This window comes from Palaemon carinicauda, chromosome 39 (assembly GCF_036898095.1).
Source record: "Palaemon carinicauda isolate YSFRI2023 chromosome 39, ASM3689809v2, whole genome shotgun sequence".
Lineage (NCBI taxonomy): Eukaryota > Metazoa > Arthropoda > Malacostraca > Decapoda > Palaemonidae > Palaemon > Palaemon carinicauda.
Window position 1 is genome coordinate 1,689,250 of NC_090763.1, and position 15,000 is coordinate 1,704,249.

The 15,000-nt window shown below is 38.4% G+C and overlaps 1 protein-coding gene, 1 long non-coding RNA gene and 1 pseudogene across 2 annotated transcripts in view; 2 read left to right on the forward strand and 1 right to left on the reverse strand.

Annotated features, from left to right (window-relative positions):
* LOC137631455 (uncharacterized) overlaps positions 1-15,000 on the forward strand; it is a 113,952-nt gene that overhangs the window by 382 nt on the left and 98,570 nt on the right. The window lies entirely within an intron of this gene.
* Positions 3,539-6,036, reverse strand: LOC137631446 (SCAN domain-containing protein 3-like; annotated as a pseudogene).
* Positions 10,221-10,886, forward strand: LOC137630899 (uncharacterized). The gene has a single exon (XM_068362436.1). The coding sequence runs from the start codon at positions 10,221-10,223 to the stop codon at positions 10,884-10,886; it is 666 nt and encodes a 221-aa protein (XP_068218537.1).

Genomic DNA, 15,000 nt, shown 5'->3' on the forward strand with positions numbered 1-15,000 from the left:
CACATAATTTCACTTGACCGGCACACTGACTAGTCACTTTGAACGCTTCCGGGCAACTGACAAATTACCTTAGATTCGTCCACGAAATTACCCCATTTTCATCAAAATTTCCCTAGATAATTTTTTTATTTGTATATAATACAATAACACTGATTCCTACAACCTTTTTGTCTTCAAGAGACAGGTTTATCACTTCTTAAAGGGTTTGACTTCCCGCTAGCAGCTATCTATCTCAGTTTTTGAGCCGTGAGCTATATGAAAGCCAAGAGCTTATCCCATCAGCTTACAACTTAAAAAAAAAAAAAAATTAAATGAAAAAAAAAAAAATTAAATGGAAAAAAAAAAACATTAAATGGAACAATCAATAATACTCACTTGTATTCTTTTTTTTTAATCTTTTATTAATAAATTTACATTCTAATCTAAGCATATCCATGCATGCAATAGATGGCATCATTGTGTGTACTAGGCTAATATTACTAATAAATTTACATTCTAATGTAAGCATATCCGTGCATGTTATTGGCATCATTGTGTGTACTGTCACTGTAGGCTAATAATCTATTCATCCTGATGATCGGGATTCGATTCATAGATTTTTTCAGTCATTAATTTCATATGATCAGTCGTAACTGTGAATGTATCGGATGTTGCAACTTTCGAATGTTCTTTTCGCATGCAACATGCCAATTAAAGTTTCAGTATTTAAGGAATTTCTAGTTTTCGTCTTCATTAAGTTGACCTGAGAGAAAATCCTCTCCTCACAGGCACTTGAATGTGGCAATGTGAGCAATTTTTACCATAAAATTTTCCTAGTAAAGGAAACAGGGGGTGTGTCATCACCTTTCTTCATATGTTTCACTTCCATCCAAAATTCCCATGCACTAATATCACTTTTAGCATTCATTTCTGTGTTTCTCAGTAAACGCCACTCACGATCAATACTGTTTAGGTCATTTTCATTAACAATGTTTGGAAATTTCGATGCCAATGGTGCAACTGATGGGATAGCTTTCTTCATAACACTTTGAGGGTTCAAAGCCCTTCAGATCTTCATATATTGGATCAGAGAGATTAAATCTCTGCATGATTTGGAGTGCACTCTCTATATAGAAGTCGAGACATCTTAACCTAAAGTTGTGTAGATATTCTTTTTGAATTATGTTCTGTGTTGCCTGGAGTGTTGCAGTTACCCTTCCACCAAGATATATGTCTTCTAATGGAAGAAAATTTCCTGGGTCACGGACTCTAACCTTATCTAGTGGTGTAGAGTTTAGGTAGCTTTGGTTTTAAGTAACACTCGAGTATAGTAAACAAGACTGCAGATATTCTGGCCTTGAGAGTATATATCTTTGGATCTTGAGCTTGCATTTCCTTGTTAAGGTCACAGAAAAATGGTAGGACGTGATCAAGAAATTCTAGGTACAATTTAGTGATTGGATCATTCAGTCTTTGCAATATAGTCTCTGCTGCTACCAGTCGATCTTCCAATGCAGCTTGAGTAAAAAACAGCTTTAATGCCGGCAGTTGCTCTAACAGTCTTTTCACCACACTGTCCAAAGATAACCATCTTGTTTGGGATGGATGAAGTATCTTGTGGGGTTTTACATTTACGAATTCTTGAAATTCCTTTAAAGCCATGGTCTGTTTTGGAGACAAGAAGTAATTGTATATGTCACGAGCCACATCTTCAACCCATCTAGGGAGCTTTTTACAAGCATAAGATGCACAGAGGTGAAACGAGTGGCACGTACACTTCATCACAAAACAAATTTGGAATGTCTTGTTTGAGGTGGGGTGGAAAGGGAGTTATTTTTCCCCATCATCACACTTGCCCCATCTGCAGCGAATCCTATCATATTATCCTTGTAAGGTATATTCAGCTCATTAAACACAGACTTGATATGTTCATATAGAGTGGAAGCAGTAGCACTTTCTAGGGGAACAAGAGTCAAGAACATATCTTTCACACCTTTCACTGAAGCAACCCTAGTTATTAGAGCAAGATGTTTAATGCATCCACGGTCTGTTGACTCATCCACTATCAAAGAAAAACAATTGTTTCTCAGTAGGTTATGCAAATCATCCTGCTCTTTTCTGCCTAACACATTCTTCACAATGGCTTTGCATTTTGTCTTACCACACTTTATTTTCTTAGCCACTTCAGAGTCAGGACATATTGCCTTTATAACAGGAACTAGCCGATCAGAAGAAGTAAAAGGCAGATTAAGTTCACTGATGACTGCTGCTAACCTAATTTCACCTTCTTTCACAAGCTTATCAGTTTTACCATGTCCACTTACAGATGGCATATCTAAAACACTTCTAGTTGTTTTCAAAATTTTTACTGTGCTAACATGAGATACAGGCGAGAGGCGTCGCGCGGTCGCGTTGACTTGGTGCCATATACATGTCCAATACTCGTTTTTAACGGTATCTCTGAACGAATGGTGACGATGCAAACACCAAAAGTAACACAATAAGCAAGGCTCTCTTTTCTGTCTATATATATATATATATATATATATATATATATATATATATATATATATATATTTATTATATATATATATATATATATATATATATATATATATATATATATATAATTTCTATTATTTTTATTTTCTTAGAAAATTTGAAATTACCCTAGAATTTAGCGTTTTTGCTACGTTTTACCCTGTTACCCTAAACATACTTAAATTACCCTAAAATAGGGTAATTACCCTGAACCTGGCAGCACTGTGACCGTGACGTCACCGAGGGGAGTGACTACTGTCAGGGTTGCCAGATGGGAAAAATCTCCTACGGCCAAATTATTTTCTTATGACGGCCAAACCGGCCAAATCAACTATGGTTTACGGCCAAAATACGGCCAAATATTATTTTTTTTTATAACACTAACTACTATCAATAGCCTATTATTATTAGTAATGCAGATGTAAGTATGTAGTATAAAAGGCTATTAATTAGATATGCATGAGTAGCAGGCCTAAATCAGGTATTAATCCTTCACTTCTTTGCCATGAATTTACATTTATCTATTGTCATTACTCTCATGCAGTTAGTATCACATTGTATGCATTCAAACACACAAACAAGTATGAGCATAAATTAATTAAATGCATATGTGTAATTTTTTATGGGCATGTGAAAAGAAAGAGAGAGAGAGAGAGAGGAGAGAGAGAGAGAGAGAGAGGAGAGAGAGAGAGAGAGAGAGATCGCATATTACTAGTATTGTATTTTTGAGTAGGCTAATCCCGTATAGCCTACAATCGTTTATTCTTAAGGTTATTTATTGAAAGAAGTCTTCTTACCTTCCGTTTATTTATAAGGAATTAAGACAGGTGTAGTTATAATGAATTACAATTACTTAGTAAATAGCCTATCACAAAGATATGAAACAATTTCAGTTCTTTTATTTAATACTTCTTATATTTCTAATAATTCCATTCCCTGTCTTTAACTGTTCATTCTTTACTGTTTTACATTATATTTTAGCAATGATTACAACATATTTCTAACTAGAGATTATTCATTAGTTCATATTCAGAATTGCAAGGATATCGGCTGCATTTTCGCCCTCTGACTCTTCCCTCTCATACATATTTACCGAATTGAAAAGCTCTAGCATGTTTTGATTTACTTTAAAGTCCTTGCAACATTTCCCTTGAAACTGGAGATGAGTACGGATTCTAAGGATCGCCTCCAACATTGCTGTACTCATTCGATTTCGTAGTTTTGTCTTAACGCAAGTAACAGAGGAAAAGATTCTTTCAACAACAGCATTACTTATGGGTGTTGTGAGGCAAGCCATTGCATAATTCCCTAATTCTTTGAAAGGCTGGTTCCCAGTTGAATTTTTGTACCCTAAGACCCCGGACCAAAAAGGAACCGATTCCTTTGGAATCTCACCATTAAAAACAGACTCTTCTGCCCATGGCAAATGCAATATTTTCCTGTATTGCTGCTCTATGCCATTCTCATTATCTTTTCTTAAGTGGGGCAATGGAAGATCTTTAAAAGACACACGGTCAATTTGGCTCAATACCTTGCTAGGAGAGAATGCACTGAGGCCTTGGAATATTGCTGTTGATGTTGGGAGCCTATTTTCCACTTGTTTTAAGGCCTCAAAAAGGAAACTTGAACATCGGTGCCTAATCTCATCTGCAATTTTTACCACTTCATTTGAGTTATTTTCTAATTCTATGTATGTATTCAGTTCCTTGGTGAATTTAGCACCATAGTCGATATCCTTTGTTGGTAAAAATTCTCCCCTCTTGTTAAGTACTCTATATTGTAGAGTTTTATGAATCAAAAGTAATTCTTTTACCAAGCCTTCGGGATCACCATTGGTAGCTTGAAAAAGAGCATTAAGTCTTTCAAAATCTGTCACGATTGGTGACACAAAATGAAAGTATAAGAGATTTACTTTATCTCTTAACATATTAAAGATTTCCCTTGCTTTATAGCGACAGGATGCATCTGCATTTGGTAAAGCAACTGAAAAATATGCCTTCAACTCTTCCCAGTTTACAAGAATATTATATATGATTTTTCCTCTGACCAACCATCGTGTATTTGAGAGTTTTTGAAATGGAAGGGGTTGTCCTTTTCTTTCTTCATTTGCATCCATAACCTTAAACAGATCCTTGAAAGCTTCTCTTCGTATGACACTCTTACTAAACCATTTAGGAACTTCATGTAACAAATATCCTAAGTTAGAGGGTAATTTGTCAAATGCCTTTTCCACGCAAAGTGCGAGGGAGTGACAGACACACTTGTTGAGTTGACAGTTAGGTGATTTCTCTCTTACCCTAGACCAAACAGAATTGTGTTCACCTATCATTGCTGAAGCCCCATCACTCCCAAACCCAACACAGTTAGACCATTCAAGCCCCATATTTTCCAGGGTATTGTTCAAAGTCACAAATAATTCATGACCAGTTGCTCCAACAACGGGTGCGAGGCCTCCGAACTCGGTCACAATAGTAGACTTTGATTCACTGTAATACCTAATTACAATACACAAATGTTTATCAGTAGCTACATCTGTGCTTTCATCAATAAGTACGCAAAATTTCTTCCCCTGTACATCATCTTTAAATTCTTGGAATAGTGCTGGAGAAACGACTTTTGAAATTATTTTGCTGCATTTAGTACGATGAATCTGAATGTTTTCTAATATACTACCTTTACCATTTCTTTTTATTACTTCCCCTACATGATCCACACTAGCTATTGTGCAATGGCAAGCAAAGGAAACTGCAAGTTCTATTTCAACACGCTTTTTTTTCATCGTCTTTTTTATTAAAGACTTTCACTGGCAATTTCTGGGACATTGCTGAAGCATTCACCCTGCTCATGTGCCCTTTGGTTTTTTCATGATCAGCAAGTCGAGAAGCCTTTGGAGCAATAGTAGTCTTACATAGTTTACAATAAGCATCTTCACTACCTTCACTTGCTCTTTTTAACCACACAAATTTCTCTTCCCATGATTTATTGTATTTCCTCCCACTATCATAACTTCCTTTCCACTTAGGTTTACTTAATGACATAATGGTAATCAATCACCAATCACAGCACTATTTTTTATAAAGTCTCCTTTTGGCTGTTTAAAACGTCAGGTTCAAATTCACACTGATGCTCAAGTTAAGCTAGAAATGTATCTAAATCGATGCATTTCTTTATTTAGTACTAAACGCGTACTTGTCTTGTACTGTGTGTGTCTGTCAGTAAGCAACATAGCCTGTAGGTTACGTTGCTGTTACATCACTTATCTAGTACTGAACAAGTAGTAAACATACACTTGTACTGTATGTGTCTGTCAATAGGCAACATAGCCAGTAGGTTACGTGGTTGTTACATCACTATACTGTCATTTCATTTGATATTTTACTGATTAGAAATAAAAATTAGATATAACATATGAAAGATAAATGATATTACATGAAATGTAATCATTTTGAAAACAATACGGCCAAAATTCGGCCAAATTGTTTGGCCGTCGATGGCTAATAATTTACGGCCAGAGAGTTTTCCATACGGCCAAATTTGACAAATTTGGCCGCAAAAACGGCCAGATGGCAACCCTGACTACTGTTTGCCGAACAGACTCCTCCCTCTCCCTACCTGAACCGTACCGCTACACTTAGTATAATGTGCAGCTATTCGTAAGAATTATATCATTTCTGAATATTGTGGAAAATTGAACTTTTATTTCTTACATATTCCTGCTAGATATGTTAATGTTAATGTTTTTACAATAAACCATGTCGGAATCGGAATTTCACGAGGAGTCTACTGATATACGAGATGCAGAGGTAGAGGATGAATTTAATCCTAATGTTGAAGCTCTTGTTGGATTAATTGGGGAGGAAGTATACCAGTTGCCACCGCCACTCACCCCACATTATACAACTCCTCCATCAACTTCGGGAGCCGATTTTCTTCATTTCATCAAGTATCTTGAACAATGTCGTATACAAGAGGATGCAAGAAGGCGCCAAGAAGAGGATTTTCGACGCAGGGAAGACGAACAACGTCGACAGGAAGAAAGTGCTCGCTTTACAGCATTGTTGCAGAGGTTGCTTCCTGTTACCTCCCAACCTGATAGCACACATAGCCTTTCAATCAATACATCGTCTACATCGTCAGTACCTACTGCTTCATCTTCAAGTTCATCAGTAATACCTGCCCCCCAAAAAGCTATCACCCAGAACCCGCCTCCCCTTCAAGCAGATGCCAGTTTTCAAGTTTTTCGAGAATGGAGACGTCGATGGGAAGATTATTCTATCATGGTGGATTTATCCAAGTTACCTAGAGAGAAGCAACTCATTCAGCTTAGAATGTGCCTCACTCTCGAGACGCAGAGGATCTTGGAGCACACCCTGGATATTCCACCCAGCACAGACAAGACAGTAGAAGAGGTCTTAGATGAGCTGCAGGATCACGTGAAAAGTCTACGCAACGAAGCTCTACGCAGAAGAGAACTCTTAAGTTGTAAGCAGTTTGAGGGAGAATCTTTTTCAGATTTTTACGTGCGACTTAAGCATATAGCTGAAGAGGTGGACGTCTGTCCGGGGAATTCATCAGTGTGTGAAGAAACTCAAATGAAGATGATAATTCTCATGGGAATCAGGGATGGGGAACTCGTCCAGAAACTAATCTCTCTTGAAGCAACAGCTTCACTACAGGAGGTGGTCAATACTTGTCGCTCATATGAGGTGGCCAGGAAGGCTACTTCTGCCATTCGAGCACCTACCTCCCAGCTACGTGTTGTTTCAACATACAAGAAACAGAAAGGAGGTGGTAAAAATCATTCTTCAACCCCACCACCCAAACCAGCCACTCCCTGCCAGTGTTGTGCACGTACCCACCATTCTTCCGAAGTTTGCCCAGCCCTAGAAAGCAGCTGCAAGAACTGCGGTCGACGAGGTCATTGGGACAGGACTCCAAAGTGCCCAGCCAACGCAGCACAGTGCCGAGTTTGTAACCGTGTGGGACATTACGATAAATACTGTAAGACAAAGAGAAATGACAGTACACAGGGTGGCTCCTCAAGTGACAAAGCTACCCTATCATCTGGTAAATCAAAGGTCGTAAAGAAGTCCAGCTGTCGTCGAGTCGAAACTTCCGGCAAGTCGCCCAAGCCTGTCTGTGTTCTTCTAACATATGGAGATGTTACATCCCGAATTCAGATGTTACCCGACACAGGCGCCGAAGTCTCCGTGGTAGGACCCCAGCATCTTGACCTACTGAAGATACCTAGGAGTAGTTTGAAGCCATTTCCTACAACTGTAACTTTAACTGCCGACGGTTCAGCTATGACACCTGCTTTGGGTACCTTCCAAGCCACTCTTACTCTGGGTAAGCAGTCCTGTTCTGCTGTTATACAGGTTCATGATGGTGTTCAAACACCATTGCTGTCTTACAGCCACTGTAAGGAATTAGCAATTATTTCTCCTGACTTTCCCAAGCCAATATTGGAAGTTAAGCATGTCAAAAGATGCAAGGAATTGCCCCTTTCTGCTACCACATCCCCTACTGAGGCAAGAGAATTTTTTCTACGGGAGTTCAAGGATGTTCTCGTCACCAAAGAAGACCTCAAGACAACACCACTCCAGCCGATGACCGGTCCTCCAATGAGGATCCACCTCAAGGATGGTGCAGTACCATTTGCTGTTCACACTCCACGCCAGATACCCTTTGCTTTCCGCGATCAAGTTAAGGAAGAACTTGCCTCCATGGTAACCCAAGGAATCATCAAGCCTGCCGGTGATGAACCTTCAGAATGGTGCCATCCACTCGTCGTAGTAGCTAAGGACTCAGGTGTCCGTATCACTGTTGACCTCACTAAGCTCAACAGCCAAGTGTCCCGACCAACCCACCCTTCTCCAACTCCGTTCGCTGCCATCCGTAGTGTTAATTCGAAGGCAAGGTATTTCACTACAGCAGATGCCTTATGTGGATATTGGCAGATGGCACTTGCTGAAGAGGACCAACACTTGACAACCTTCATTACACCGTACGGCCGTTTCAAGCATTTCAGAGGCCCAATGGGTTTTGCAGCTACAGGGGACGCCTTCTGTCTCTGCGGTGATATGGCTCTTCAAGGAATGCAGAACTGTGTAAAGGTCGTGGATGACATACTTCTTTTGGATGAAGATTACTTCACTCATCTTCAACAAATCTACGAGATGCTTCTTCGATGCCGAAAATTCAGGATTACTCTCAACAGAGACAAGTTTGTGGTTGCAGCATCTCAAGTGTCCTTTTGTGGATATCAGCTCTCAGAAGAGGGTATAGCAGCTGATCCTGGCAAAGTCAGTGCAATCCGGGACTTTCCAACTCCTACCAATTTGACTGACCTTCGATCATTCATGGGTTTAGTGAACCAGTTGGCTGAATTTACCCCTGAGATTGCTGCTACAGCTCAGCCCCTACGACCTCTGATGAGCCCCAAGAGAGCATTCGTTTGGACTCCTGATCATGACAATGCATTTCGTCGAGTCAAGGCCGCCTTGGTAAGCTCCCCAGTCCTTGCCTCGTTTGATCCTGCATTGCCGGTAATCCTCCAGACTGATGCCTCTCGCCTATATGGGATTGGATACGCCCTTCTACAGGACCATAGTAATGGCAGACTTCGTCTAGTTCAGTGTGGCTCCCGCTTCCTCACAGATGCCGAGTCCCGCTACGCTACTATAGAGCTAGAATTGTTAGCTGTGGTCTGGGCTATGTCTAAGTGTAGATTGTATCTAGCTGGTCTTCAGCATTTTACCCTGATGACTGATCACCGGCCACTCATCCCAATTCTCAATCATTATACACTCGATGCAGTGGAGAATCCTCGTCTTCAGCGTCTCAAGGAAAAGATTTCTCCATACCTATTCACAGCAGTGTGGCAAGCTGGAAAGCAGCTCAGCATTCCAGATGCCTTATCTCGAGCTCCAGTCAGTCAGCCTACTCCTGAAGATGATATCACTTGTGCTGATGTCGCAACACACGTCAGATATATCGTCAATGTCAATGCTTTCATCGCCGAAGAAGATTCTACGCCCCAAGATGCAGATAGGACACTTCAGGAACTCCGAGCTGCAGCAAGAGCTGATTCATCATATACCCGTCTAGTGAATTGTGTGACTTCAGGATTTCCATCAAGCCGTTATAACCAACACCAGTCGTTACTCCCTTTCTGGAAATTAAGGGAAAACCTCTCAACTGATGGTGATCTGGTTCTCTACGGAGCAAGAATTGTTGTCCCTGCTGCCCTCCGCCGTCGTACTCTCGCTCGTCTACATGATAGCCATCGAGGAGTGGAAGCCACAAAGCGACGTGCAAGACAGACTGTTTTTTGGCCGGGAATTGATTCAGACATCACCAGTACTGTCAGAGCTTGTGAATCATGCCAAATGTTGCAGCCTAGCCTTCAGCAGGAACCCTTATTGAATGATGACCACCCTACGAGGCCTTTTGAGTCTGTCTCAGCTGACTTTTTCAGTGTCGCCGGGAAGTCATTCCTCGTTGTAACCGACCGACTCTCTGGGTGGCCTGTTGTGGTACCATGTAAGGGAGACACTACTGCTTCCAACACCATACGTATCTTTTGTCGTTACTTCATGGAAGTCGGTGTTCCCCTTCGTCTCAGGACTGATGGTGGGCCTCAATTCGCCAGCAAAGACTTCCAAGATTTCATGATGAGATGGGGTGTCCACCATATCATGTCGTCACCACATTACCCGCAGTCCAATGGCCATGCAGAAGCTTCTGTAAAAGCCATGAAGCACTTAATCCTCAAGACATCACCTTCTGGCAATATTGACTGCGAAGAATTTGATCGAGGCCTCTTGGAACTGCGTAATACTCCAAACTTCACAGGCCGCTCTCCAGCACAGATTTTGTATGGCCGCTCACTCCGTACCTGTGTACCTGCTCATCCACAGTCTTTTTCAGAGGAATGGCAGGCCAAGTCTGAGGACTGTGACCGCCGTGCAGCTGCCCGTGCTGAACAAGTAAAACTACAATACGATCAACACGCCCGGCCACTTCCCAAGTTGGAAATAGGTCAGACAGTAAGGATCCAAGACCCGACATCACATCGATGGGAAAAGGTTGGCGTTGTCATGGGTTTTGGCAAATCACGGGACTATGAGGTGCGTCTCCCCAGTGGCCGAGTTTGGTGGCGTAACCGCCGCTTTCTACGTCCAGTGCCAATGCCTGGTGTTGACCCTCTCCCCCATTTACCTGTGGCCCCTTGCACGGACATAGAAAGGTCCTTAGTCTCTAACCCCCAAGTGTTCCCACGCAGATCTCAAAGGCTCATTAGACAGAGTTCGCTCGAGAATGGAACTACGAGCGTGAGGGGGGAGGGAGGTGTAGATATATAAAATGTGAGACCGTTACATTAACTGACGTTAATATATTATCATACCTAAAGCAAGGTATGATGTTTCCCATTTATTATGTGTCTCATTTATTATATGTCTTGTAAATAAATACACCCCCTATGTATTCATATGTGTATATGCATCATTTTACAATGTTATTATGCATAGATGTCTATTTCATTACTAAGTGTGGCAACGCCCCGAAGACATGGCAACAATGTACTTCCCAGCCTTGGGGCATCACACAGAGTGCTTGTATTGTCGTTCGTCACCCAAGGCAGATGTATTTCCTGCCTGTTGTATTTGATTCGTATATTGCACCTTCTCAATAGAACTTACATTAATTTCAAGATTGTGTTTCCTTCCCAACCTCCCAGGAACACCCCCAACAACCCATAGTAGGTTGGTTTGCAGTGAGGGATCACACCAATCTACTGTGGCCAGCGTGGTATGAAAACTGGCCAAACGGCAGACACGTGTAAAAACATATCTGAGGCCTTTGTCCTGCGGTGGACTAGAAACGGCTGCATTTCTTGTTGTGTATAGATTTAGGTATCATATAGATATCTAAATTAAATGAAATTATTGTTACTAGACTTTACACGAGAATATGGACATTAAAGTGGACGAACGATAGTGTTCTGATCGTTACAATAAATTTATTACATCCAGGTAAATCGTCAGCTGCTGGCAGTTGCGGATGCGTGCAAGTAATTGGTTCATGTGATTTTTTTTCCTTTTCTTTTTAAAGGTTTTGATATATTTGTTATTCTTTGTCAGTATTGTTGTTGTTCCAGGTATTGAAAGAAATCTTTGCGTGCACAGTATTTTTGCCGATGTCTTTGTCAGGTGTTTTTTTACTTTTGCCATAAGGATATTGAGATATTGATTGTTATTTCTTTTCTTCTACTCTAATGGGATGAAAGGGTTAGTCTTCCTGTTTGATATGCAAAAGTGAAAAAAAGACACCTGACAAGGACATCGACCAAAAAAAAAAAAAAAAAAAAAACTGAGCTCGCGAAGGCGCCTTTCAAAACGTGGAACAACAACATTACGAAAGAAATATAACAAATATATCAAAACCTTTAAGAAAAAAAAAAATAACGAACCAATTACTTGCACGCATTCCTAACTGCCAAGAGCTGACCATTTAACTGGATGTATTGAATTTAATGTAACGATCAGAAAACTATCGTTCGTGCACTTTAATATCCGGATTCTCGTGTAAAATCTTTTCTCCATTCATTTCAATTTACAACTCCCTCACGAAATATATTGGAATCGATAAAATTGTCGCATTTTCTCTTATGTCGTTACCTAAAAAGCCTCCTCGAATAAAGGACAGTAAACAGTTACTATTCAGAAGTTGAATTCTGTGTCTAGCACCATTAAATTGATTTCATTTACATATTTTTGTGTGTATATATATGTGTAATTATATATATATATATATATATATATATATATATATATATATACATAAATATATTTCTATTTATATATGAATATAAATTTATATATATATATATATATATATATATATATATATATATATATATATATATGTGTGTGTGTGTGTGTGTGTATATGTGTGTATGTATGTATGTATGTATATTAGGATAAAAAAAAAAGAAACTAAAAGTCGATGGATAAATTACAAGAGAAATATTTTCAGACAGGTATGTCATAAAAATGGTATATATCGTAAAGATACGAGTTTGTCCATCCCAGCATCAACAGCTCTCGGTAAAATATTCTCTCTCTCTCTCTCTCTCTCTCTCTCTCTCATTGCTCGGGATGCAATCATCACCTAACCATGACAAATGTGGCGTCACAATCCATCGTGGGATGCAGGAACTTTGGCAATAATGTCCCGAATTGAGGCAGCATTTTGCAAAATAGTTTCCCCCCACAAGTTCAGGCGGTCGCATGTTAATATGCAAGGGGGGGGGGGGGGGTGTTGGTGTTGGAATCCCGGCTTGTTTCCACAAATCCACTCATATTTTACTCCACTTATGGCTGTCTTGATTGTTTGTGGTTCAGAATTTATTGGAGAGAGATTGTTTTATGTGATATATATATATATATATATATATATATATATATATATATATATATATATATATATATACACACATATATATACATATATATGTGTATATATATACACATATACACACTCACACACACACACATATATATATATATATATATATATATATATATATATATATTTATATGTGTGTGTGTCTGTGTGTGTGATTACTGTATGTATGTGTGTAAGTGTATATATATATATATATATATATATATATATATATATATATATATATATATATTTATATATTTATATATATATATATATATATATATATATATATATATATATATATATATATATATATATATACAGTATATACATATAAATGCCAATGTAATTATATGTATATACTGTACGTTATACATACTTAAAAAAGTAAACTGTGTATTCACTATCCAGAGAGAACAAATAATCAAATGACGAAGTAAAATTTTGAATTTATATATAATGTATTTAATTATTTATTTATGAAAAGCATATGTCATTGTATATCAATTCAATTCAATTACATGACGTATAGATTGGAGCAGTATCATACAATGGTCGATTTACATTCCTACACACCAATAAAAGTCTCTTCCCATAGTTAAGCAAATTTTGTATCAGTCTTCAGTAATCTAATGTGAGCTGTAAGAGATCATATGAAGTTAGAAAAGCTTACCGAGGGAAGATATAGACTATTACCTCCGTCAACGAAGTTGGAAGGAGGTTATATTTTACCCACAGTTTGTGTGTGTTTGATTGTGAACAGCTTCCTGGCCACAATTTTAATCATAGGGTAATGAAATTAGCATGGATTAATTGTTATATAATAAGCTGGAAATGATTAAATTTTTTAAGGTCAAGGTTACGGTCAAGGAAAATGTCCAATTCACGTAATCAGCCATAACTTTCGACATCGTTGTCTCAGGGACTTCAAACTTGGCTCATATTTGAGGGTATGATAATCCACGCCAATTAATACATATTAGGTTGAAGGTCAAGGTCGAGTCCGAGGTCAAGCCAAAGGTTAACTTCTGGTCGTCAACAATTTTAATCGTAAAGTAATGAAAGGTGCTGGATTTTTAAACTATTTTGTAAAGAGCTGGAAATAATTAATTGATTCGGGGAAAATCAGGCTGGCTTCGAGAAATAAGCTGCCATGGCGGAGGTCTGCACTTTGAGTGTTTTTCTATTTGAGTGTCTAATCCCATAGCTTTTTACTGAGGTAAGTTATATTCGAATAAATTACTCAAAACTTCATAAAGAAAAAGGGTTACATTGAAGCTGCATCATCTATATATATGACCAATGCAAATCTAGAATATATTTCAACAGAAATTCAATTACAAATTGAATCTCATCCTTCATAAAAACCAATATTGTAAACCCTTCCTGACTCATGAAAATACAACGTTCCGTGTTCCATGTTGCGAATGTGTTCTGTGTTGCGAATGTTCAAACTCGCATAGTGAACAGGTGAACGGTGTTGATTGACAAAGTTCATATCTCCGTTCATTCAGTATGAACAAGGACTTGTAGATTTGCTCTTTGGTTTTACTTTTTTTTTTTTTACTTTTTTTTTCTAAAGAATGTCTTGTATTCAGGCAATCAAACAATTCATCAGATTCCCAAGTTAAATAACTGATAATTGTAAAGAGGTCAATATATATATATATATATATATATATATATATATATATATATATATATATATATATATACACACATATATATATATATATATATATATATATATATATATATATATATTTACAATAAAAGAAGACAGCCTCTCTAGTTTTCAGTATAGTATAAGACAAAAACGGTATTCATGTTTCTGCTTTTAATATTTGGTGTTGACATGTTTTGAAAAAAATATTTTTTTTTTGTTTTTTCGTCAGGAATACATCGGTTGAACAGATGTATTAAACTTCAATTTAAAGTCAATGGTATTGAGAGTTTAATTAACCAAAGTTGTCAGGCTTCAACCCACTTCGTTGAAGCTTACGGTTCCAATCATGCAACGGGATT